Source organism: Gorilla gorilla, chromosome 17, assembly GCF_029281585.2.
Source record: "Gorilla gorilla gorilla isolate KB3781 chromosome 17, NHGRI_mGorGor1-v2.1_pri, whole genome shotgun sequence".
NCBI classification, from domain to species: Eukaryota; Metazoa; Chordata; class Mammalia; order Primates; family Hominidae; genus Gorilla; species Gorilla gorilla.
In genome coordinates this window covers 102,184,179-102,212,019 of record NC_073241.2, presented here as the reverse complement: position 1 = coordinate 102,212,019, position 27,841 = coordinate 102,184,179, and the positions used below count along the sequence as shown (strand labels likewise).

Genomic DNA, 27,841 nt, shown 5'->3' with positions numbered 1-27,841 from the left:
TCAATCTGTTCTTCTAGGTTTTAAAAAGCCTTTTTGTTCCCTGGGTTTTGTTCTTTGCTTTTTGTTTCTTTAGAGCCACCATACTGCGTTTATAGAATGAGATTTCACTGCTGCGAACAACTGAATCAGAACGGAACTCTTGGAGATTTTTCCATGAAGTAGGACAGGTTAAGGATGGGCTGAGGCTTCTGTTTTTACTGAGATCAACTAGAGCAAAACTTCTGGGGAAACCTACATTTGGCATATGAGGGAAAGCTAGGACCATAAAAAGGAGACTTGGAAAACTTACATGACAGCAAAAGTTGACATTGTGTGGCCCAAGGCCATTGCCTGAGTGACATAACCATCTACACCTCTTCTAGAAAGAGGCAGTATTAAGGAAGCCAATTACTTATTGAAATAGGAAGTGGGAAGGGATTAGTAATAATTTAGATAGCATTTAGGGAATCTGAAGCCAGGCAGGCTACAGTTGTCATTTTGGCTTAATTTTTATTTAGTAGTGTCATTCAACTGGTGACCTGGGGAAATTGAAGGAGGAAGAATTTCTCAAGTCAGCTTAACGATTTATGTTATAAAGCGTTGCGAGAATTGCCAGGGCTCTGCAGTGGACTCACACTGGAGATAAAATTCCGCCTACCAATTCGTCTTAGAGAGATGATGATGGTCTCCAGGACAGCTGCGAGGAGCACTGAATTTGAAACCAGATGTGACTTCCAGTTCTGGCTTTTCTTTTCTTTGCATCACGTAAATTTTGAACATAGTCCTTTATATTCTATCTCTCAATATTTTTAATTATGAAATAAAAATAATATTGAGCAACTCACAGAATAGTTTGAGACAATTAACAAATGCATATTTATGAATTTCTTGAGTGCCTGTAAGATCTCAACTATCAACAGCTGTTGTTTTTATTAGTTTTATCGTCTGCTTTTTAAAAACAAAGCATGCTTGGTACAGGTTATTGGGAAAACAAGTGTCTCAGACTTAAAAACAATTCCTGAAATTTTTAGGTGGGTGCACAAAATTCCTACCTATACTACGTCACTTTTTTTAGTCTATGAAATTTAGTTACTTTAGATGAGCCCAGACTTCCGAGTAGGAGTTGTAGTTATTTCTAATGTCAGTCATAGAAAATGTCAAGGCAGTAATAGCAGCAGAAAGGCCTGGTGGTCCCTATAATTTTAATGAATTTATCACAATCTGGAATCTAGATGTAATCTCACAGTCTCAGAAACTTTATGTAAGCACATTGAGAGTGTACCCATCTCTTAGAAATGAATCACATTTGCCAAGCTAACAGGAATGAATATACATATATACACAATATTTATACATATGTATACATACTAAATACACATATACATTTTCATTAAGAATTCTGAGTATTACAAAGTCCATTTCTTCCTGCAAGCAAACATACCTGGGTGGACAGATTATAATCAAAACACTTCAGAGTAGTATGGAATCCAGGTATTGAAGCTGAGATGTATAGCATGCATATTTCATAAATATTGAACCAAAGGTTTGATAATTCATCTTCCTAACACAGATTGTTTCTTCCAATGGTGGTTTAGCCCCCACACAGCCATGGGTCCCAGTGTCCAGTCTCCTGGTTCCATCTTGCCTGACTGGCAAACTAATTTGTGTAGGCTTTTATCGCCAAAATTTTTTTTCTATTTCCTTGTATCTGAGTCTATGACTTTCTTTCCTACTGAACTTAAAATAATAGCCTTTCAGTCCCAAGCTCTTGCTGTTCATAGTAGCTGTGCTTCTGAATTCCCATTTGTGCGTGGGAACAGCCCAACTGGAGGTCCCGCACGGATGTGGAGGATACGGAGGCAGAGCGAGAGAGAATAGAAATGGGCTTAAAGGAGGCCCTTCTTTTTCTCCTGGCACATTTTGATGAATCCTCACTTTTTGGTTTGCTGACGGTTATTTTTACAGACTGTGTCATTACCCAGGTCCATAGTGCAGCGGTGAATCACCTAGGATTATAGTCTAGCATGCATAAGAATGATTGTGAGATTGAGCAGTAATCAAGGAGAAATCGGCTGGTTCAAATCCTGGGTCTGCAAAGGATAAGAGTGAGGCTTGTAGAAGGGCCAGGGGGCGCAGAGCCTTGTGAGCACCCCGTGGATGATGCCCTGAAGAGTTCTCTTCTTTCTGTGTACTGAGCCTCTCCTCTGCACTATGCTATCCCAGTTCAGAAAAAGAAATAAGTGCAGAATCACCAAGAATGTTAAAAGTTACACCACGGAATATTTGATAACTCAAACAATTTAATAAAAAATAGAAGACATATCAAAAGTGTTTATTGTAATAGAATTATATTGTTTTCTGATTTAAAAAGAGTCTTTAAACAAGTTTTAAATCAAGTTTGGTATATAAAATCAAATGACTAGAAAATATGTTGTGATAAAAGCAATTTAAAACAATAACCGTTACCTCAGATAAGGGATAGTAGGAAGAGGGGAATGAGGAGGATTTTAGAGGCTAAGATGGAGTAAAAATTGACTCAACTTTATTGATAATGCTTTAATTTTTGAAAAGAATAAGATATTTTGGTATTACTTGTATAAATTATTTAACATCAAAAAACAACAAAAAAGAAAAGACTATACTTGATAATATTTAATGAATTTTTAGAAGAGGGAATACCACTTTCCATATTTCACAGACTTTTTTACTCAAACTAAGAATGCCTTTTGAGCAGAATATAACACTTCCCTGCAGCCAACTGCCTTGCCTAAATTTTGTTTGCACTTGAAAATATAAGGAAGAAAGTATCTACTGTACTCCTCATTCCACTGGCATGACCCAGGCCATTCAGATGCTCTGCTCCTTGAGAAGGTGGCCCTTCCAGTCTCTTTAATGACAGCTATCTTTTGTTGGTCTTATAATTTACTTCCTCGTGGGGAGATTTTCTGTCATTTACAGACATAGAATGGGATGTTTATGGACTTTTCCTTTTTCAATGATAGTTTTCCTGTACTAGTTTTAAGGAACAAAGTTACACACATCCCACTGGAGAAATTGAAATTAAGGAATAGACCTCAAAGTACCAAATAGGTGAGGACTGAGTTAGGCATTGACATTGAAGTGAGTGGAGTTATTAAGTATATTGAAATTATTATGATACTTTCTACTTAAATAGCACCTTTCATCTGGGGAGCTCAAAGTGTTTTAGGGACTTTCTGCCCAACTCCTAGCCACCTCTCAAGCTGCATGCTTGATGGACTTCAAAGGCAAAGGGAGAAATACACTGCTCTGCAGTGATTTAAATGGAGTGTTTTAAACGGATTTCTATGCATATTAAATGAAATATATTATTAAAGTAAAGTATTGTCATGGATTTAATGTTATTTCAAATATTCGGTGCAATGTTTTTCCTCTTTGGATCAGAAACGTGAATATATGTATATTAACCATTTCGAAAGTTTCTAAATTTTCTTAGCTAGATAATCAGAGTTCTGGTAGGTGCTCTGGTAAGAAAGAAAAAAATCTTCATATTATTTATTCAACAACTAAAGTTTCATTTAAATTTTGCACAAAAATATGAAAAAATAGAAAGTTTTAAAGGCTGAGATTAAAAGAAGAGTTTTTTCTTTTTTTTTTTTTTTTTGACATCTCACTCTGTTGCTCAGGCTGGCGTGCAGTGGTGCGATCTTGGCTCACTGCAACCTCTGCCTCCAGGTTTCAGTGATTCTCGTGCCTCAGTCTCCCGAGTAGCTGGGTTTCCAGGCATGCACCTCCACGCATGGCTGATTTTTATATTTTTGGTAGAGATGGGATTTCACCATGTTGGCCAGACCAGTCTTGAACTCCTGGCCTCAAGTGATCCGCCCACCTCAGCCCCCCAGATGCTAGGATCACAGGTGTGAGCCACCACATCCAGCTAAAAGAAGGACTTTGATTTTTTTTTCCACATAAAAATAAAAGATTGAAAAAATTTAGGTCACTATGTGTTGTCTTTTTAACTATGACTTGGTGCAAAAGTACTTGCGGATTTGCCATCACCTTTACCTTTAATGGCAAAACTGCAGTTACTTTTGCACCAACCTGAATGTTCTATTTATACTACTGACTCAAAATATTCTCATTTCAGCCCTAGCAGAGGCTCTTAAATGGAAAAGGTAAGGAGCATAATCACATTTATTCTTGAGGCATATTTTTCAAGAAATGAATTTAAAAACTTGAAAATCACAGAGAATCACAGCACTGAGAAAATTACCAATGTGTGACAAGGTGGGGTGACTCATGCTTGTAATCCCAGCACTTTGGGAGGCTGAGGCGGGTGGATCACCTTAGGTCAGGAGTTTGAGACCAACCTGGCTAACATGGTGAAACTCTGTCTCTACTAAAAATACAAAAAAATTAGTCGGGCGTGGTGGCAGGCGCCTGTAATCCCAGCTACTCGGGAGACTGAGGCGAGAGAATTGCTTGAATCCGGGAGGTAGAGGTTGCAGTGAGCTGAGATCATGCCACTGCACTCCAGCCTGGGCAATAGAGAAAGACCCTGTCTCAAAAAAAAAAAAAAAAAAAGAAAAAGAAAATTATCAATGTATTGATATTTTTGAATAATTAAGATATTCACGTGAAGGTGATTTCTTCCATCTCTCACTTTTCCGGCCAGTCCATGACTTGGCTGATCTTATCTGTATAATAGTGGGCTCCGGAGGAGGGATGAGGAATGAAGAGAGACAGAAATCTTGTTTGGTCTAGGTGGGTGTTCAGGAGAAAAGCTGAGAGTGGGAGAGAAAATTTCCAGGATTAGCTCCCATCTGTGCAGAGAATATTGAAAGCAGTGGCAAAGGAAAAGGAAGATTTTTAAGAAGTTTCCCATAAAGAAAGAGTGTCTTCCGGCCGGGCACGGTGGCTCACGCCTGTAATCCCGGCACTTTGGGAAGTTGAAGCCGGCGGATCACGAGGTCAGGAGATGGAGACCATCATGGCTAACATGGTGAAACCCTGTCTCTACTAAAAATACAAAAAAATTAGCCGGTCGTGGTGGCATGTGCCTGTAGTCCCAGCTACTCGGGAGGCTGAGGCAGGAGAATCACTTGAACCCGGGAGGCGGAGGTTGCAGTGAGCCGAGATCATGCCATTGCACTCCAGCCTGGGCCACAGAGCGAGACTCCATCTCAAAAAGAAAGAAAGAAACAAACAAACAAACATGAAAAGGAAGAAAGGTGTCTTCCTCATCTTGTTTCCTGGAGAGGTGGAGAAAAGAAGAGTACTTAAGTGTGTTTATATTTATTTATCGGCTAATCACGGGACTATGTTTTAAATAGAGTACGTCTGAGATTGGAACACATGGGGTCCTAGATATATTTCCATTATTGATATATGTTTTCCTTAGATTAGGAAAGACCTTGGAATTTATTTCCTTCAACCTTTCTACTTAAAAATCAAGAGAGCAGAGTGCTAGAGAAAATGTGTGGCCTGGGTTCATGTACTCCGTAAATATTAAATTACTATTTGTGTATCAGTTATATAAGCACGGTGCTGATACACCTTCTACGAAGTGTTGAGATTATAACTTTAATTACATCACATATTGCAAGTAACTTTAGTACAGTTATATTAAGAAATTTAATTAAGGGATAATACTATATATATCACCCGCGTTTCACCATTAATTGATACATGATTTTAAGATTCATCTTCTCCATGTTGTTTGAAATGTTTTTCCCCTCGCAATGTCCAAAGAAAGGATGGTTTTTCGTCTCTCCTTCTACCTCAATTGTAAAATTGTGCCTTCTCAACCCATCTGAGCCTAAAGTGCATGATTCATTTCCTGTTCTTCTCAAATACCTATTATTACTGACATAGTCTTCTGTGTGTACCGTGCTCTCATTAGTTGAAACTTGTGGCTCACATGTTAAATACTCAAGGGGAAAACTTTAGTTTATTTCTCCTAGATCTCCCACGAATTTTGTTTTGTTTGTTTGTTTCTTTTTTTTTTTTTTGAGGGAGTTTCGCTCTTGTTGCCCAGGCTGGAGTGCAGTGGTGCAGTCTCAGCTCACCACAACCTCCTTCTCCCGGGTTCACATAATTCTCCTGCCTCAGCCTCCCTAGTAGCTGGGATTACAAGCATGCGCCACCACGCCAGGCTAATTTTGTATTTTTGGTAGAGACAGGGTTTCTCCACGTTGATCAGGCTGGTCTCGAACTCCCGACCTCAGGTGATCCGCCAGCCTGGGCTTCCCAAAGTGGTGGGATTACAGGCGTGAGCCACCATGCCCGGCCGATCTCCCATGAATTTTCCTGCTCCCTAACACCCAGGTTTCTTTGGGTTTTTCCTGTGATGCCGGTTCCTTTCGCTCGCCTCCCACTCCATCCCTCTATTCAGGGCTGCTGATCCCAGCAGTACACAGGAAAGACACTCAGTTGCAGCACAGAAATGAGCTCGTTCCATGCACATTGAGATTCCCCAGAGCAGGGCTCCATCCAGAAGTGGGACTGTTGGCTAATCTACAAAATGTTGTTTTATGGAATGGTAGAGGCCTTGCTTGGGTCAGTCCTAAGATTACCTCTATTGTCGAATCCCATCATCAAACGACCAGCGCCCACACCCCTCACTAATTTTCCCTAAATTGTATCACTTGACAAGAGAAAAACTCAAGAAACATGACAAAAACAAAACAAATAAATAATTCTTACACTCAATCTCCATTTTGAACTTTCATGCATCTCAATGTCTTTAGTTACTGGGCTTCTTGGTAAAATCTCCTGAAATCTCTGACTAACATTTAACTCATTATTGTATTCAAGAAACATACTTTGCAAATTACTAAATCCCTGTATATTTTTCCTAAGAAAATATTGACAAGTCTATTTATTCTCCTAAACATTTCCTTTCATAACAATTTGCAGACAATTTGAGGCTTATTTTTATTTAATTATTTGAAAACTAAATCAAGGAATTATAAACAACCCATAGTGTTCTTTGTCTAGACCAAAACATTTTTCCTATTATATTTTATAATTTGCATGCCATTACAACTACTTGAGTATAACTCATGTTAATATTCTTAAAGTGAATGCACAGAAGACCTTGATTTCTACTAGGTGATATTAGCCACCTACACTTATTTAACAACTGTTTATTGATCCGCTATGCTAACACTGTAGAAATATAGTATCTGCAAGACCCTAGCTTTCATACAATGAGTTCATAGTCTGTTAAAAACTAGAAGTCATGTATAGTAGCCAGATAATATACCCTCCCCACAAGATGTCTATGTCCTAATTTCTGCAATCTATGAATATGTCAAGTTCTATGGCAAAGAGATGTGAAGGTGGAAAGTTGTATTAATAATGCTAATAAGCTGACTTTAATAAAGGGAGATTATCTTGGATTATCTGGGAGGACCCAGTGTAATTACAAGGCTTTCTCAGTGTGTAACGAAGGAGGCAGCAGGGTCAGGATCGGGTGATGGGATGTAAGAAAGACTCCAGCTGCTATTGTGGGCTTTGAAGGTGGATGAAGTGGCAGCAAGCCAAAGAATGTGGACAGCTTCTAGAACGGGAAAGACCAGGCATGACGTGTCCCCTGCAGCCTCCAGGAAAAGGAACACAGCCCTGCAAATGCCTTGATTTTTAGGCCAGTGAGACCCATTCAGATTTCTGACATCAGAACCGGAGATAAATTCCTGTTGTTTATTAAGGTTCTAAGTTGTGGTAATGGTTAAAGCAACAAATAAGAAACAAATACTTGATTTTATTTCCTAAGAGTGAAGTGCTACAGTAAAATAAATAAATAAAAACCTTAAAATTTGGAAATAGTTTTGGAATTAGGCAGTTGGCAAAAGCTGGAAGAATTTTGAGAAGCATGTTAGAAAAACGTCTATATTGCCTTAAACTTACTGTTAGTAGAAATATGAATCTTACTGACTCTGGCACAGGGACACAGAAGGAAGTGAGAAGCATGGTAGAGAAAACATGCATGTCTTAAAGAATACCTAAATCTTCATCAACAGACTATTTGTGGAAGTATGAAGTTTATAGGTGCTGATGACGACAGCTCAACAGAAAATGGAATATGTGTTTGGAAACCGACGGAAAGGGTATATCTGTTATGTTGAATCAGAAAGCTTAGTAGAATTATATCCTGGAGTTATATGGATAAATAAAAAAGCAGAACATTATGCAATTAACTTGGATATTTAACTTTAAGGAATTTATTGTCAATTAAAATGTAAGCCCCTTGGATGAGATTGGAAAAGCATGCCTTAGAGAATAAACTGAGCTGGACAACTTTTTGCTGATCCCCTAGAAAGATCAAAAGATCAGAGAATTCAGTCTCACAAAAGGCTCTTTGAAATGATTAGGAGTGTGACTCATAAAGCTCTTCAGTCAGTCATCTCAGCAGAATCCAAAAATAGGATGAGATTATCTAGAAAAAAAAATTCTATGAAGAAAATCTTTGGCTAATGGAGTGAATCTGAGGACATACACAGGAGACACACATGGTTCTTGAGAATGTTACATCAGCATAAAGGTTGCCATCTTGAACTAAAGGAGGCAGATATAAAGATTGAAATGGAAAAAGGGCGTCAGAACTTTCAAATGCCTACAAGCAAGAAACATGCTGATGTAACTATTCAGCTGCAGGTGTGCTACTGTGTCAGTAGGCTGACTCAGGAGGCAGAAACCTCAAGTCCAGAGGGTGGGGAGTTAAGTCCAGAAGGTAGAGCTCAAATGACTGAGTACAGTCTCAGCCCTTGAAACCAACTGGAATTTGTCAACTGTATTTCAAAACTGCTTGGAACTGGTGAATTTCTTTCTTTCTTTTTTAAATTATTCTACTTTTTCTTATTTTGAGCAGGAATATCCATAGATGTTATTGCTTGCCTGCCCTACCATTGTGTTTTTGGAGCCGGTAACATATTTCTTGAATTTTATGGTTCAACGATGGAGAGAAATTGTGTCTCAGAGTGGATCATGCCCAGAGCCTCACTCATACCTGATTTTAATGATGTAGATGGTGTGATGTGGGACTTTTGAGCTGATGAAATTTGGACTTTGAGTTGATGCTGTTGAGACTTTTGGGCAACATGCGATGGGTGAATTTATTTCATCTGTGGGGTTGATATGAATCTTGGTGGCCAGATTTAGGATTGGTAGGAAGAAAAATGACACATAATGGTGTCTGCATTTTAAGTCTGGAGCCTGTGAATATGTTATGTTACATGGCAAAAGGAAATTAATGTTGCCATCAAGTTGACTTGATGATAGGGACATTATCCTGGCTTTTCTGGGAGGGCTTAGTGTAATATAGGCAGCCTTCAGTATGGAACAGGGAAGTAGAAGTGTCAGTGCCAGAAGGCACAATGTGAAAAAGACTCAAATTATCTCCGTTGGCTTTGAATATGGAAAGGCCCATTAGCCCTGGAATGTGGGAAGTCTCTTGATCCTGAAAAAGGCAATGGAAACATTCTCCCCTAGGGCCTGTAGTAAAGAACACAGCTCTACTAAAACTGCGATTTTACCTCAGTGAGATACATTTCAGCCTTCATATCACTTTGAGGAGTGATACAGAATGTAAATAAACAATGTAAGGTTTTACTGGTGGGATGGATGGAGAACATAATAATTTGGGTCTACCAGTCCAAACTTTGAAAATACCTTCGTTCCAAATGCACCAAATGCAGGACACACAGTTCTCCGTTCTGGACTTTCCTACACTTAGCTTAAAAATCTATATCTAGATAACTGTATGTGTATATCTTTTTATATCATCTGATTTTATATGAATGCCATTTTTATGCATAAATATGGCTAAAACCCCAACAGAATAACTTGCAATCCTTCCCAAAGATGTGCATGGGACAGTGGCGTTTTTGTTTGTGGCAATAATAGCTATTTGTAGAACCTGGCACTCTTTAAGGCTCTGCCTCTTCATGGCATATTTGCCTGATGCCTTTGCTTCAAAAGAGCTATGCTGTCTGTTCTCACTTGCTCAGCTGGCTCGCTTCCCACCATTCCACAGCTCTGCTGACTTGCTTGAAATTCAGCTTCAATGTGTCCTCATGGCATTTTCCCTTTCCAGCTACCTTCAGACACCTCACTTCCACTATACTACCCCAAGAATCACAGAGTGATTACACTAAAGTATGACTGTTCACAATCAGCAGGGCATGTGCCCACGAAAGAACTATAGTTGACTTTTTCAAGCAGGAGGATATATTAGTCATAAATATGTCACTTCTCTTCTGTTTTCTATTCATCATACCGCAAATCAGAAGACTGTTCTATTCCCTGGGAACTTTTCTTCAGAAATTTGCACTTCAAAGCCCCAAGAGTTTTCTGTAAGTAATTCAGAGAGAAATGCAGTTTTACAGGTGTGATAACAAAAACCAGTGCAACCTTAAAACATTCTCCGACCTCCGTTTTGCTTGCCCATGCAGTCTGAAAGGAATGCATACTTCCTTTGGCAAATTTGGCGCGCAAACAAAGTAGAATTTGTGGAATGGTCAGTGGCTGTCCTGATGAAATAGGAAGGCACAGATGAGGGTTGCCATGGCAATGATAAGTTAGATCTAAAACAGAGAGAATTTCCATGGGCATAAAATGAACTGGCCTTTCAGAGATCTGCTGTTGTAAATAATGGGTTAACTGGTGGGAAAATTATTTCTAGCTTTTTTGCATGTGCACACGACTTTCTCCTAATAATTATCCTCAAGTAATATTTGCGTCTCAATTTTAAATAAAAAAAGTATAAAAAAATACAAATATGCTTATTTTCTGTTTATAAGTGTTTTACCTTTGACATTATTTCAATTTTGTCCATTTTATTCTTTCTTTCACTTACATAAGCAGGGGCTATGCATCTTTTTTTTTTTTTTTTTTTTGAGATGAAGTCTCACTCCATTGCCCAGGCTGGAGTGCAGTGGCAGGATCTTGGTTCACTGCAACCTCCGCCTCCCAGGTTCAAGCGATTCTCCTGCCTCAGCCTCCCCAGTAGCTGGGACTACAAGAGCACGCCACCATGCCCAGCTAATTTTTTTATTTTTTTAGTAGAGACGGGGTTTCACCATATTGGCCAGGCTGGTCTTGAACTCCTGACCTTGTGATCCACCCACCTTGCCCTCCCAAGGTGCTGGGATTACAGGCGTGAGCCACCCCGCCCGGCCGCATCTCTTTTATTGACAACTCCTAGGCTGTGCCTCTTCCGTGGTCTCCTCCTTGCTCCTCTTGGCTCTGAATCAACATTGTATCTTTTGACCCAATCAGCCCCAATCTTTATTTTTTTGGTTTGCTCTCACATTTTATGGAAAAAAAATCCAGATACAGTTTCTATCTGAACTGTTTATGAGCCTTCAGCGTAGGAGATATGTAGTGATTATATGAATAGACAGGGTATTTAGTTTCCTGTTAAACTTGCTGGCACTGACATTTATGTTCATTGTGCTAGACTTTTCAGTCTCTAGCTTGAATTGGAAATAGCTTTCTCTTCTAACAACAATGTATATATTCTCTTCTAGACTGCAAAGTAATACGCCATACGGGCCAACTCTTAATTTAAGACAATATGGTTATAAACATGTGATTTGCTCTGTTGTTTGCAGTATCTCACATTTAGTGTATGGTTTGGATGAAATATTCTTTTAAACCATGTTCTAGAAAAGTTTCTCAATGGTTTGAAGTTATTTTCACTGTAACCTATACTTCCCCAGAAGGGAAAAATATTACTAATCATTTGAGGCCATACTTCACTATACATATTCCACTAAAAATAATTTTGTTTGAGTTTTGCCATTAAAATATGTTACATGATGCTCGGTTGTTTTGAGACATACTGACCAGTTGCCAAATCATTGTTGTGGTCTATTTGTGTACGTCTTCAGTTTTTCATATTTGTATAAACTTAGATTTTTAGTTTCATATAATATTAAATATTACTGTCTTATATCATTTATTTTTCTATACTGTATATGTTATATATACAATAGTTGCATGAAACATAGTTAAACATGGACTACAGTGCTAGGTTGTCTGAGGTGGAATTCTGGCTCAGCCACTTTCTGGCTATGACTTTGAGAAGCAGCAATCGACTTAATCTCTCAGAGCTCCAGATTTCTCATGGGATCAGCACTTGACAGATAGCATTACGGATTTTTCTACCTAATGATACAGTCAGGCTACTTATATTACTTCACAGGTGGTCACATGAGATCACATTGAAACCTCTGCTTCATCATTTCACAGATTCATTCAACAACAAGTTATTAACCCATACTTGGTCATTAAATTATTACTGTACACGAAATGTTGAGATGTTAGAATGGTTGAGATGCAGCATCTGCTCTTGAGCTTACAGTGTGTTTATACCCAGTTTGGTGAGCGCCATGGCATGTGTGTAATGTGGGGTGCACCTGGAGGAGAAGTGGGCAACACTTGATGTCACGTAAGACCTGCGCGAGCCCTCGCTGTGTCCTCAGGATGGATGAGGTGTGTGACGTGCTCACGTAGCCACAGCTCCATCACACCCTTGTGAAGTGCACTGCAATCAAACATTCTTTCTCTATATGGACACCAAGCTTCCTGAAAACAAAAAAACAAACAAAACCCAACAACCTCGGTTTACATCTTTAAATTTCCAGTGCCTCATCAGTGTTTAGCCACAACTGATGCTTAATGAAATTTACCTGAATGACTATCTAAATGAGTCAACGAATGAATAAATGAATAAAATGAAATAAAGCATGTAGAATGAGTGAGACGCCAGATACGAAAAAATCTGTTCATGCGTATCTGGTAGTCAAGACCATTTGAAAAGTAGGTGTGTAACTTTGAAAGGAGAGGAGGTTAGATAAGACTGAAGTCTGATTCAGATTGCGAACAACTCTGGAAATCATGCCAGTGATTCACAGATAATTTTAGAAAATGTGGGAAGTATATTAATGTTTTAAATTGAATAGTGATGTTTGAGACCTCTATTGTAGCAGTGCGATGTATCAGAATGTGGATGATTGAGTAGAGAGAGAACAAAGGAACAGAAAAATAAGGCGATTAAAATACAATTAAAAATGATGCAATAAGAAATTGTTAGAAGCAATCTTACAGTAGTGTCTGTGACAATGTAGTGAAAGAAGAAACTTGATATCAATAAAATTTAGTGAGATTAAGTCTGTGTGTTGAGAAAGAGAAGTAGAAATGACTGTGGCTGCTGTTCTTAGTAATTTGGTGGTTGGTTAATGTCATATATTTTGCTGGAAAAATAAAAGAATGTTATGTTTACTTTTAAAGATGTTTCAAGAGACGTAACAATGAGATACCTTTGTGAGCATGTCAGATATTTAGAACTGAAACAGAGAATAGTGACCAGAAAAGGTGGAGAGAGGAGCTTGTTGGAGAACTAAGTACAAAACTGCAACTACTAAGACATCCACATATTAAAATAGAACATTATATGAGTTTGAGCTAATACTCTTACCTAAGCAAATTAGAACACAATGTTGTGTATTTTGGAATTTTACATTTTATTCAGTCCTAGCCTCTTATCTTACAAACAATCTTAGCAGGTTACCAATTGGCATCAGTTTTTTGAGGGGATAGGTAGACTGACCCTAAAAATACACTTTATATTTTAAGGTAAGGGAAGAGTTTTTCTTTTGTCCCATGCTTGCAGCCTTCTCCTACAGAGGGACATTTTTTTCTGAATTATGGCGGTAGCTACTTTCCTGAGGCTGGTTACCAAAAAAGGAGCTTTCTTGGTCTATTTCTGAAAGGCACAAGGGTACACATGAGTTACACTGCATATGAAATGACCAGATCATATACTAATATCTGGTTTAGTAGTTCATTTTTTTTCTTGTATAACTTTGTCATGCTTCCTTTTAGGAATGGCCTCATTTATTTCTATCTACTTTTGAAAATATCATAGTATCTCTATTAGGATGATTTCAGATATCCTGCAAGATTTGAGGAAATATATTTGGTTCAGCTTTTAAAAAGGAGGGTGGTAGAGAAAAGAGTAACTTTTTTTCTATTCATTATTTCCTTGTCATTTAGACAATATTTGCTTTACTCCTTTATCTGTTGTTTGATTCTCTCTGCTAGGATTTACACTAATTGCAATTGCAAGCCATAGCACAGTAAAGTTAACAATATTAATGACCATTGACTACAATTTAAATGATTGGCATAAGAACGGGTAAAATATTTTGGAAAGTATTTTTGATACATATTCCTACATGTTTACAAAAATAACTTCTTTCTTATCAAACATGTTTGGTTTTCTTTATTAGATTAAAACACCCCCTCCCAAATTTCCCCATAAAATTTTCCAGCAGAATAATATGTGATAAATTAGGTACTCAAAATTAATTCAAGTGAAATAATGGTATAATGAGACAGTGATTTCTGCTTTCTAAAAATGCCATTATAAGAAATTCATCTTAATAAAAATAATGAATTATTGAGCTCTTATTATATGCCAAGTACTGTTCAAAGCACTTTATACGCATTGTTTCATTTTAGTTTATAGCATACCTCTGAGGTATGCTATACCTATGAGGTGTGCTATACCTATGAGGTATTATTGCCATCCTTATTTGGGATTAAAAGACTTAAAATGTTTAAATGAAGAACCCAGATTCATCTCTCTAGCAAAGCTGAGATTTTTACACGTTGAGCTATCCCATTGTCAACAAGTAAATGCCTATTGGCTTCAGGCTTAACTTCTCAAAGACACCAATTTGTTCAATCTTTGTGATTCTATTGGGGTGATTTCAGTTGTTCTCAGTGATTCTAGAATTTATCTTTGCTTTATGCTCTTAACATCTTCGATACAACATTAATAATAGTCCCTATGTCATGTCATGATTTAAGCAAAAATTTCCCCTGGATTTACAAAACCTTAATTATGATATTATTGACTTCATCATTGGTGGCATCATCATCATCATCATCACCATCGCCATATTAGCCATCAAAAATAATAATATTAGCAATAACAGTGCTTATAAATTATATCCCATGAGTTTATTCGAAACTCGTAACAATAATATTCTTTGTTGTCATATATATGTATACATAGAATATATAATATTTACAACAGGAAAATAATTCCCTCAATCGATGTGTTGTCAACTAGTGGAAAAAAATGAACAACAGTTTCAAATACTGAGGTAATAATTGACTTCAGCCTTCTTTATTTTGAACATTTCCCCCCACAGGCACTACTCTGCATTTTTGCATACCTTAAAACAATTAATTTTGAAATAATATTAAACTTACAGAAAAGTTGCAAATACAGTGCAGATATCTTCCCTCCCTCTCAGGAAACTTCTGTATACATTTTATTTATTTGTTTTACTAACTGGAAAAATAGCATCATTCAGCTTTACCTTTTCATAAAATTTCAGAAAGAGCTAAATGTCTTTTTTCTTAGTCACATTTCCTTGGCCATGAATTTCAAGGTGGCACAAGCCCTTGGTGTAGTTGTTGCTGGCAGGTGGCAGAGCATGTGACACAGTAAAACAAACACAGCAGATAAAGGAAAGCAGATTTGGAAAGCAAGATGGACCTGTGATTGGGCCATTTCGGGCATGCTCCATCAGTGAGAATAAAGTGACTTTTTTTTTTTTTTTTGAGGTAGAGTCTCACTCTGTCTCCCAGGCTGGAGAGCAGTGGCACAATCTCAGCTCACTGCAACCTCCGCCTTCAGGGCTCAAGCAATTCTCTTGCCTCAGCCTCCTGAGTAGCTGGGACTACAGGCGCACACTACCATGCCCGGCTGATTATTTCATTTTCAGTAGAGATGGGGGTTTTACCATGTTGGCCAGACTGGTCTCAAACTCCTGACCTCAGGTGATCCACCCGCCTCAGCATCCCAAAGTGTTGGGGTTGCAGACGTGAGCCACCGCACCCGGCCAAAATGGCCTTTCTGAGCTTGATTTCTCATCTGCCAATTGCTCGTTATACTGCTTGATCCAATTTCTCAAGGATTAAATAAGATTCTGTAAGTGTAACCTGTTCGAAAGGATCCCGTGCAGCTTCATCTCTCACTGTGGACCTGTTTATAGACTGGTCTCAGAAACCATTTCATCCTGCCATCTCAGAAAACACAAATATAATAGCAAAGTCATTGATCCACAATGCAAATTTTGTTCAAGCTTCTCAAGAACCTGGGTTAGGTAATTACTTCAAATACCAAAAAACACATTTCCTAAATACATTTTTTAAACACAGTCTGGCCATCAGCCTGGCTTCAGCTTCCTCCTCTCCATTCCCCTGAAGACCAAAACAGCAGCTAGAAGAAGAGTTGTCACCAAAACAGAAACTTGGCAGTTAAATAAACAGCTGTTGTTCTTGAGGCTTGTGCTGCTAATAGGGGCAAGGAAAGAACTCCCCCTTTTGAAAATTACGTAGAAGAGTGCTCAAGACTACATGGGTTAGTGGGACTCTGCAAATGGTAGTTAACAGCCTTACATTTAACTATCTGATAGTTGACGTTCACCTGTTCTGCTTAGTGTGTACTAAGATTTTCTTTACTGTACTGTTGTGATCATTTCTAATGTCAGTCACTCTACCTGAATCCCTAAAACAAACATTGACTGGTCTCACTAGGAAATTTACCCTACTTCACCTTACTTTAAACTTCAGTCAGCCACAATCTTTTATCTGAATGGTTGGTTAAGTCTAAGAATATAATTTCCAAGAAGTTCTTTCTTTTTAAAAAAAAAATCTCTGAATTTCCTGTTGGAGCAAATTCAAATTTCCTGTTGGGTTACATAATGCATGATTTGTGGAAAATTTCTCTAGGCTACTAACAGGCTTTTTAAGATCTTTATAAATCATCCTCAGTAATTGCCCTCCTATTGCTCATATCGTTGGAAGGATGATCCTTGAAATGTGAGATACTTGACTGGCACTCAGTGCTTTGTTTGTTGCAGTGTTTGTTTGCCGTTAATTAGTGCTCTGATCACGTGGATGATGGCTTCTGGGCTAGGTCACCTAACTGCCCGCATGTAGCAAATGGAGAGGAGGAACTGTGGTGAGCCCGTGGGTAGCTTCCATTTCTGCACTTCCTCACTTGTCTGCCAGCCTTTCCTTATCCTCAGTTCTCACCTCAGAATCTTATCTGGTGTCTCAATCATGCAGATATTATTCTGAGCTAGTGTCCTCACTGGAGAATGTCCCTGTCAACCAATCCTTACTGATGAGGAATTTTACATAATGAGGACTTTTATTCACTCCAGCTAGGGCAGTCTGCATTTTAAATGAGGATTCACAAAGACTGAAAACCATACTGTTTTCAAAGGAATTAAATGTGGAGGATATACTTCTAGACTATAAAACAAGCTACAGAGAGGCAGAAACAACTGACCAACAGCATCGCAGCGTTCTTTAGCTCCTATAGTTCATGCATTTATTAACTGGATGTTCATTGAATACCTACTGTATATTAGGCACTGGAAACAATGGATAAAAAGTCTGTCCCTCTTCTCCAGGAGTAGCAGACAAACAGAAAATATAATTATGGTAAATACAAAGGGCTGTGGTTAAATTTAAGACAAAAAACTTATGTCTTAAACATGCTTGAAAATTTGGATCACAGGAAAAGTTTGCCTCTTCCCATTATTCTGTTCCTTTCATGTAGATATTACTCTATTTACACTCTATCTATACCTTAGGGAGGGTGTCTGCACCTTTCATGTGACAAGAGTTAAAAGAAATAGGCATTTTAGAGGCAAATGAGGAGTTTTATTGAAATAAGAGAAAGTTATCTCACCTTTAAAGCCCACGTTCTGATAGGCCCTGGATCAGGAACTTGTCCGTGTGACCTTAGGAGTCCTTTAGCCACTTGGACCTCCAGTTCTCAAAGAGATGCACAGAACTTTCTGTCATCCAAGAGTGTTGCAGCTTCAGTGTTTTAAAAGTGTAAAATTGTTCACTGTTCCATTAAAACTGCTTTTAGGAACATTTATCCCTTGATTTTTCAAAACAAAATTATATCGTTTTTCCTGTATTCCTGTTGTATAGATGAATCATTCAAATTTTGGAGTAGTTAAGTGGCTTATGCACATTGATACAACTAATAACTGGAGAGCTAATATCCAAACCCACTCTTTATGACTTTAAATTCTGCTTGTTTCTTTTTACTCATACTGGGATTCAGATTCTTCATTTCATACTCAGTAGAGTTTCTCCTTGATACCCAGTTCTTAACAACAGCCTTGGGATAAAAAAAAATTGATCATTTACTTTATTAACTTTCTTTTGACATTAAGCAACAGTTTACATTTGTTAAAGGTCAAGTGGTTGTGAATGCTTAGTGGTACAGTAGGAAAATAATAATAACAACGGGCAAAATCTTTTTAGATCATTTATGCTTTATCTCTTTTAGCTTCTAAAACAATCCTGAAGGATGAATAATTATCATGAGTATAGCAGAATTTAATTTTCCCTGTTGCTCCAAAATTTTAATGAAAACTTTACGGTTGAGAGAAATAGGTAAATAAAAAAACTTCCTAAAATTCTAAAGATAATTGTTGAATAAAATTTAAGTGAATGAGTTTGTGCTTCATATTTAACTTTTAACTTTCCAATAGGCTTTATTAAATGGAAAACTGAAATTTACAAAGTCTTAGAGTAGAAGCATTTTTATCCTGGCTAGGGATTCTCTAAGAGAACCAGTAGCACCAAGATGCACTGGAACAGTGCAACGAGAGAGAGTTCATGCCTTAGGGTTTAGAAGCATACAAGCAAAGGGAATGGTGCCCACTTCTCACTAGAAAAATTTCACAGGCTGGAGTCTGAGCGGAGGAGCCTGGGATGACAGTAGAAGTGTGCAGGAAGCACTAAGTCAAGCCTGTACTACCACTTCTTGGTTTAACAATAATGTATAAGTTATCTACAAGCCAAGTGGTCACTGCTGAAACCATCTTGAAAGAACCTGCCCATCCAGGTGGCATATCAGGGAGATGAAACCTAGAGATGTCACAAGACTCATCTCAAGATGTCAGTCAAAGAGAATTGGTCAGGAAGGAGTCCAAAGTGCTCACATAACTATGTCCTCTGAGTGAGAACTGTGATGTAAATACCTGCCACTCACAATGTATTCATCTGAAGCCTAGAGTTAACCACAAATATCACCAGCTAAAGGTACAAACTTTTTCTCCTTTGTCTTTAACCTCTTTCTTAGCTAGGGAGTTGCAGAAGATGAGAGGGGTGAGGGAACCAGGAAGAAGGAGGACAGGCTTGTTTCCTTTTTCTTTCTGTAGGTCTCTCATAGAGATACCTGTCATAGGGGATGGTGATGGGGACGGAGAATGTTTTGTGTGGCTATTGTAGAGATACCTGTCATAGGGGATGGTGATGGGGAGGGAGAATGTTTTGTGTGGCTGTTGGCTCTTACGCAGCTTTACTATCAGAAAGTGAGTCCTAAAAAGTTTTTGTTGGTGGTGGTGTTTGTTTTTTAAGAACTGAAAATCTATAGGATCCCCCCAAGCTCTCATTCAAGGACAAGGAAAAGGAAATTCTACATTAGCCAGAGCATATAATTGGAAATAAAGTAATATTATTATTCTTTGAATACCATAGAGATAAGTTCAGTAAATCAGTTACATATATAACTATATTCCTCTATTATAATTAAGGAAATAGAAGCTTGGGAAAGCTAAGAAACTTTGACCAAAAATCAGCCACTTTAAAAATTGCAACCTAAAAATTTCAGTCTTGTGCGGTCTGACTGTAAACCGTTGCTGTTAACTTCTGTGCAGTTCTTCCTATGAAAATCAAAATGATTAATTAGGTTTAGTCTCAGATATTGTCACCGTAAGGAAGAATAATACTTTGACTCAGTTTTTATTTTACTGACCAATGCAATGATTATTTTTTCTTATATCCAGACCACTTGGCATTCGCTTATTTATCTTACTGCATTTTCTATGGAAATTCAATTCAGAATTCAGAGCTATGTACCAGGAATTCCCTAGATGTACCCTGCACATATTTATGATGTCCAAACTTGAACTCATTTGCCCCAGATCCCCAAATGAATGCCACATTCTGAAAAATACCCCAAGCACAAGTTTTTTCCTGTTTATTGAACAATAGCACAATATTCTCTTGTGAACAATAGAATATTATTATTCTGTTGAACAATAATACATCTTGATTTATTGAAGATTAGCACAAGATTTACACAGAAATTCAAGTCCACATCACACGAGACATATTTGACTTATCCTTTTCCTCCTATCTTCAGTCAATCACGGATTCCTGGGGGATCTGCATTCTAAAACTTCTCATGTGCTTTTCCTTTTCTCCATTCCTACAGGCATTACATTTGTTTTTGTACCCAGTATCTCACCTGGTCAAATTTAAAAGCTATCTCCTTTCTTTCAAACATCTTTTCTATTGATATAGCAGAGTTAGATCCGAGATATACGAAACAAAAATCTGATTGTATCCATCCCCGGATTAAAATCGCTCAGTAGCTTAGTATACCGTTTCTTACCATGACAATCAAGGGCTTTAACATTCTCATCCCTGTCTGTGCAACCAGCCTTCCTTCAATATCCTCCCTCTGAAACAAGTCCTCCATTCATGCAAAACGATTTGCAATATAAATATTCTGTGCTTTGGTTTATGTTTATCCTGCCTGTGATGTCTTTCTTAACTCGTTAATTTATTTATACATTTATTAATCAGATAAATATTATGTACTTGTTCTATGTAAGCTTCTTCTGTACTAGGTACTGGGAACACGGTGAATATACAGACCAATGTGGACCTCAGTCTTGAGAACCTCAGTTAGAAATATTAAGTCACATATTTAAATCATTAATTAAAGTTACAATAAGTGGGGTAAAGGAGAAGAAGAAAATGTATAAGGAGAGTATGACAAGTGTACCTGAACTAACTTATGAAATAAGTATAAGACTTCCCTGAAAAAGAGACTTCAAGTTGAGGTTGATAGGTTGATGGAAGTCAACCATGCAGAAGAATGGTGGATCACGGGCTGGCAGAGAAAGGGGGAGCACCCTGGGCAGTGGAAACAGCCTGTGCAAAATTTTTGCTCAGAGGTGAGAAGCAGCAGGGCACGTCTGGGCTCTAAAAGAAGGCGGTGTGTCTACAGCATGGGCTGTGCTCAAATCCAAGTACTGGAAGATGGCCTACTTGAGAAATTCTGTCTCTTATGAATTTTCCCTGAATACTACTCCTTGAGTCATTCCGTTCCTTTTACCCCTTCCCTCTTCCTACGTCAAGGCCAAGAAGCTGCCCCGTCTCAGTGTTCTCACTGCAAGAGATATGCATGTTTCTTGTTGCCCTCTCACATTGTGTTGTAATTATCTCTTTACGTATTTATTTGTTTTCCTCTCACGACCCTGTGGGATTTCTAAGGAAGTAACCATAAGTCAGATGTGTTTTCCAAACATTAGTTATAGTGTCGACCCGTGGAAGAATATACATGAAATATAATTTTCTTCTCACCCATTTATTTCTCCAGTTACTGCAGTTTTTACGTGAATGTCCCATTTCTTCCTCAAATTTAAGAATATCAATATTTTTGCAAGAAGGTAATGCTTTTGTTCTGCATTTATATTTGGAGTAATGGTTCTGCCAACTTCGGGCCCACCAAACAATAAACCGTAGAAATACCCATCATTCTTCCTTCTCATTTCACCTCTACATCCTTCAGAAAGGCTTTCTCATTATTCCTTGAATCTCTGTCTTAGCTTTCTACCTCAGCACTAATTCAGGCTTTCCTAATTTCATACCTGAGTTACTAGAATAGAATAAACAGGAGTTTTAACTTGTATTCCTAGTTTGGATTTGCTCCTCCTGTATTACCCAAACAGCTGTTAAAGTGGACTTCCTACAATTCATGCCTGATCATATACTGGTCTAATTAAACTTCTTTAATTACCTCTTTGCCTCCAGAATAAAAGGCAAACTCCTTAGCAGGATCTACAGAGAGTTTCGTGATCTCTCCTTCTCCATCATCTCATCTCTGGATGCTGTGGTGCCCAGAACGTTGATCTAACACCATCTTGAAGCACACATGCTGATCTCCAGGTGCACCATGATTTGTGCCCTTGAAAATGCTGTTTGCTCAATCTTTCTGGAGAAAGTTTGCCACATATTCGGACTTAGTAAATTCGAACTCCTACCTTGAAACTCAGATGAAGGTTCAGTCTTCCCCAGGATTCCTTTCCTCACCATTCTCCTATGTGAGGGACTTGTATTATAATCTTTTAATATAATATTATATTTTATGTAATATAGTGTTAAATTATATTATTTTATGTAATATATTATTTTATATAAGTTATTTTATATATTATATTAAAAGATTATAATTATATAATCTTTTTATATAATTTATTCTTGTATTACAATCTTTTTATTATAATAGTCTCCACTCTCCCCAAAATATTGTGAATTCTTCAGCTGAGAAGTTTTGCTTTAGTTTCTTATCGCCACGGACTGGGAATTAACATATATTTAACACATTTTGCTCAAACAATCAAACAGTAAAAGCTGAAGAGAGTGTATTATTATTCGCCCATTCCGAGAGAAAGTTGAAGATGACTGAAGAACTAAAAATACATAAATGAATTAACTAATTATAAACATAAATTTCCTGTAGCTCCAACATGACTTTGATCTGAGTAATAGTGTTGTGAAATAGATTACTACATGATTTTCATTGCTTTTATATTATATATAGTAATTAATATTCAGAATAGTTGATTAACTTTGTTAAGTGTCACATAACTTAAAAATGAAATTGGTGTTTGGCCCCAGATATGTTTTTCTGTGTTCTTTTTAAATTTCAGTGAGATTTTCTTATACTCCCTTCATTAAATCTATCTTCTGGTTTCTAAACCTTTTCCTATTTAATGTCTCTTTTCCTTTCTTTCTAAAAAGTAACTGGTTAAACTACAGTTTTGTCATTTATGAAATTTTGTCTGTTAATAATATTATTATTATTGTAGGGATAGTCAATATTATCATTTTAAGGATAGTTAAAACTTATTTTGCAATTAATACATATTTTACAGTACACTAATATGCATATATGTTGTATTTTATTAAAATATTAAAATGTTTTTTAAACAAAAATATTGTTCGAAGCTCTAAATACCAGAGTATTGATTTTAAAGTCTGCCAAGACAATAACACAAGTAACATAACTAAGCCTTTCTTTAAATAATAAAACAAGTATCTAAATGAAAATATATCTGTCTCTTGTAGGTTGGGTGTTAAAATGTTGTATTCACTTTGGACTTGCTAAGTTATCATAGGAATGTTAAAGAGGTGGAAGTCATAAGTGTGAAAATACATATTTTCAAGAAAGAAATTGAGCTAGTTAATGAGATATATAATAATGTTTTGTATGGGGATGCTACAACAGCTATTTCGTGCAGGGACGTTTAGAGTCTTCAGTTGTACACAGTTGTTTTAAAATGAAGACTAGTTTAGTAGGCCCCCAAAGAAGGCATTAATTTTTCAGTTTTTGAAAGTCAGCAGATATATGCACGGCAAAAATTCCATGCCATCCCTGAGTCATATCCTCTTCTGGTTCTCACCCCACTACTGAGAACCTGGGATGATAGGAGAGTATGAGCAATGTGGCAGGCCTGTGGTTGGGTTCGGGGAGGTCGTGAGAGTCAGAAAAGCATTGAGCATCAGGGAGTTAGTGAGAGACGGTAATGGAGTCAGAATTCATTTACTAAACCAATTTTACTTCAGAATTATTATGGTGCAAGCATGGTTCAAAATAGGGCAGATTAGAATGAAGAAGATAGAGCTTGTAGTTTAGTGGGAAATGTGACGTTAAAGTAGAATAAAGCATTTGGGGTCATAGTGGAGAAAATAGGATGATATCAGAGAATACAGCAAAAGAACTTAACGGTCTAGAGGTCAGAGAAAGTCTTCTGGAAATATTAGCATTCAAGTACAGATCTAAAGTAGGAGGATTTAACCAGGTGAAGTGCTTAAATGTCAGAAATATCTATGACTCAAACAGCTTGGCAGTGAAAAACGGTAGATTCATATTTTGGGAAAGCTGTTTTGTATGGATGTATCAATATACAGATGCGTCAAAGTTTCCTCCAGTTCTACCGATGATTACAGAGAATTTAAATAACATATATATGGAGTCTTTAAGTTGAATTCACAAAAGTAATAGGTTAGAGCTGTATGGAGACTATGGAGACTACAGTTCATCTCTTGAATTGATGACCCATTTTTCAACTGAGTGTTGAGAATATGAAGAGCATTAGAGGAGACATTTACATAGCCTTCTAAAAATGTCATCCATTTTGGAAATAGAAGCCTGAATTCTAGACTATATAAATTATGAGACAGTTTTTTATAAGGTGTATCTGTCTGTTCAGAAAACATGATTATGATTAATTTGTGTATAAATCTGTATGTTTATTACACTGCTCTACTATACATGTGAAAATATGCATATAAACCTCAACACTATAAAGTTTGGTACTAAAAAGTGAATTGTAATCAACCATACTTCAGCCTATCCATTAATAGCAGCCTATACAAATGAGAGCAGCAGGCAGAATAAATTGGGTTAGTCTAGTCAAACATCAATCCCTTGGATGACACTAAGAAGCCAGAAAATGTTGTGTAACAGGACTTAGACACATCAACTACCAGATGTTACCTAGAAGCTCAGGAGACAGAGTCGTAAGATCTGCTTATTGCAATGTATGGGTTAATAAAATCTAAAGAGGACTACTTGGATATTTTTTAATTCTTTTGAAGTATTATTTAGAAGTGGTTTTTCCTGAGAGATAAATGTAGGTAAATAAAATCTGAAGGGTTTATATCACTGAGGGGGAGAAAGAAAAAAACTTGATCTTTATGAGTGTAATGCACATTTCTCTAATTTCAGACCTGAGACTTATTAACTGTGACAAACAATAATGTTTTCCCCAAAATATTTTGAGTCATATTAAATTTTTTAGAGTGCTGTTGTGGAATTTTTAAATAAATTTTAGGGTGATTTTTATTCTACTTTTTAAGAATTACAAAATATTTTATATGGCCTCAAATTTTAAGAATTAGGAAATTGGAGAATTAGCAAGAATTCTGAATATATCATCCAATTCATCTATCAATTATTCATTTACTAATGTGCTAAGCACTAGAGTTAACAAATAATTGAAAATCAGACACTATTTATATCCTACTTAGGGAGATAGGGAGTACCATGTGATTTTGTCAGAATAAAGATAAGTACATCACTTTAAGGAAGTAAGGGCCTTTAACTCAAACTATGCTACAATATAGAATAACACTTTCAAGAGACAACACCAACACTTATATTGAAGCACTTAGAAGAGTTATCTAGGAAGAAGGCATGAAAGGGAAGTTCTAAACTATATGACTACAATACCCAAAGACAAATACTGGCATTGCTTTTCCACCAGAAAAATTGCAAGTGATTTAGTTTGCGTGAAATAAAAGCTTTGCACAGAAACGTAATGAGGAATATGTTTGGAAAAGTTATACAAGATGTATGTGAGTGTTTTTTATGCTAATCTAATTGAGTTTAGTCTTGAAACAATGAAACTGCCAAAATATTTTACATATGAAAATTATCACATTTGAGACATAGAATCACCATTGGATCACAAGATAGAAAGTATATTGGGAGATGGTGGAATTGTTGATGAGTTGGGAAGCTGTAAAAGATGTCCAGGTGAATTAAAGTACTAGTGGTAGCATTGAATATGCACAGGGAGATACAGCTTCAGAATTACAGAGATGTTAAAATTTATAACATATGTTGTCTGATTGTCTGAAGGAAGAGACAGTGAATTATATTGCTACATCTTTCATTTGAGGTACCTTTGAGTTATGGAAGTGGAGTTAACCCAGTGTCTTTTATCTGACACACCAGACTATAATTCTATGAAGAAATAGATCATTTTCATTCATTGTTGCGGCTTCAGTTGTTAAATAGGATTTTACATTGTAAGAAGATGTGGTCTGTGGAATCAGATGTGTTAGTCACTGGTATGGAGGTGGTGGTAGAAATCATGGATGTGGATGGTATTGCTCAGCTAAGAAATATCGAGAAGGACGAAGACAGAACATCTGAGTAGGTTTGCTGGCAAGTGAATAGATGGGCTGTTGTTTGAGGAGCCAGAAATAAATACTGAAATGGCTGGCCAGCAGAGCATAGTGAAATATCAGGTAGTGGGGTAGGGGGTCTTGAAAACCAAGAGGAAGAGACATATTCTGTTACCTTGATGAGGTAATAGTATACCTCATCAAGAAGATTTTGCAGTCAGAAGGCATAATTGACAACCCTATCAAGTACAGTTTTTCCTGCAGTGGTAAATGAAAACTCAATGTTCAGAGAAGAAAATAGGGGATAAAAACCGAACAACTGGAACCCATAAGTGTAGCATAATCTTTCGGAAACCTTTTCTGTGAAAGGAATCTTGTGATGGAAGGATTAAGAAAGAGGAGATGGTGAATTTGAGGGAAAATGCAGTCAAAGTGGAGGTGGTTAAAATTCATCTTTTTGTTGCTTTATGCAAGACTCAGTTCAACTAGGAATCAGGATTAAGACAGATTTTCATATGCTTTGCCTGTAACCTGGAGAAATCCATCCCCTCCCCACCACATCCTACCTCCACACCAAAAGCTGCTCCTAAAAAATTCTGGCAGTCTTCTGTAATACATCTGTTCATTGAGGAGTTGTAAGCCAACCCTCAGACCTTATGATCATTGTTATTTTTGTCTTTTGTGTTTGTTTTTTTGGACTCCTTGTTTAGATGCCCTGGTCCCTTTCACCGCCCAGCAAAGGTGATCTCACAAAATTTTTCTGAAAACACATGTGGCGCTACTGATGTCTCTGAAGTTGTGGCCTCCCTGCCAACCCGCTTCTGGGGTTTGGACGCTGTCCAGGGTGCTGAGTGTGTGGCTGCAGCCTCAACAGCCTTTGCCAATTTTGTTAGCACCATGCCCACTCTTGCAAGCCGGCACCAAGATAGCACTGCTGTTCCTGTCTCTTGGGAGGGCTGCTTCCTTCCCTGTGCCGCCGCTTCCTCTATGCTGTGGACGGCTTGTATGCATGATCCTCTACGATGATAAAGCCATAGGTTTTATAGTACTTCCTTCATATTTCAGCCACATAGGTAGATGTGGGCCTGAATTGAGGCAATCTCACAGACACACACTATGATCCACCCCAAATCCCTTTATCTCGAACCTTCATTTGGACAACCAAGAGTCTGTGTCTCTTTTTGTGTGTGAAGTTTATTATTTTCCTCTGTGGATACACTGCGAATATATTCAGAAGTGTGCCAACCTGCTGAGTCAATCCTAGGGTAATGCAGTTTTGTCTGAAGCCAGAACTTCATACTTGTATATGGTGTGTTGCCTTTAGAGATGCACTGATATGACAGAACAGGAAAGCAAGAGCAGCTCTGTCTCGCACACCCAGCTTAGAGCACCAGTGTGAACACTGTACTCCCTCCATTTAAGAGGTGCCCCAAAAATATTATTTTGTTACTTAGAGTTTTTATTCTGTTTTTATTATTCCATATTCTTTCAGTTTGTCTTTTGGCAAAGGAGCAAATAATTAACTTCTATTCTAAAAATTAAACATATATTTGGGGTAAACCAAGCATAGAACTATTTTAACAGCTACTGTAGAACTTAAGGTGATATACATTTAAATATACATTTAAATTTCATAGTGTTCAGAAAATGCCAGGTGTGTCCAGGTAAAGTTGTTAAGATTGTAAAACTGCTATTATAGCAGTAATGATAATAATGATACATAATATCATAATAAGATTGAATAACTGATTGGAGTATATTAGATATTTTTGTCTGT

The 27,841-nt window shown here is 37.3% G+C and overlaps 1 protein-coding gene across 13 annotated transcripts in view; it reads left to right on the top strand.

Annotated features, from left to right (window-relative positions):
- NETO1 (neuropilin and tolloid like 1) overlaps window positions 1-27,841 on the top strand; it is a 125,424-nt gene that overhangs the window by 10,035 nt on the left and 87,548 nt on the right. For 2 of the 13 annotated variants that reach the window (XM_019014315.3, XM_031003806.2), the window contains exon 5: window positions 21,901-26,035. The exons of 10 other annotated variants lie outside the window; for them this stretch is intronic. In XM_019014315.3, the coding sequence (XP_018869860.1) occupies window positions 21,901-21,905 (5 nt within the window). In that variant the 3' untranslated portion in view covers window positions 21,906-26,035. Of the gene's footprint in view, window positions 1-73; window positions 2,029-21,900; window positions 26,036-27,841 lie in introns of those variants that run through there. One more of the 13 variants, XM_055367986.2, reaches the window with a different exon arrangement.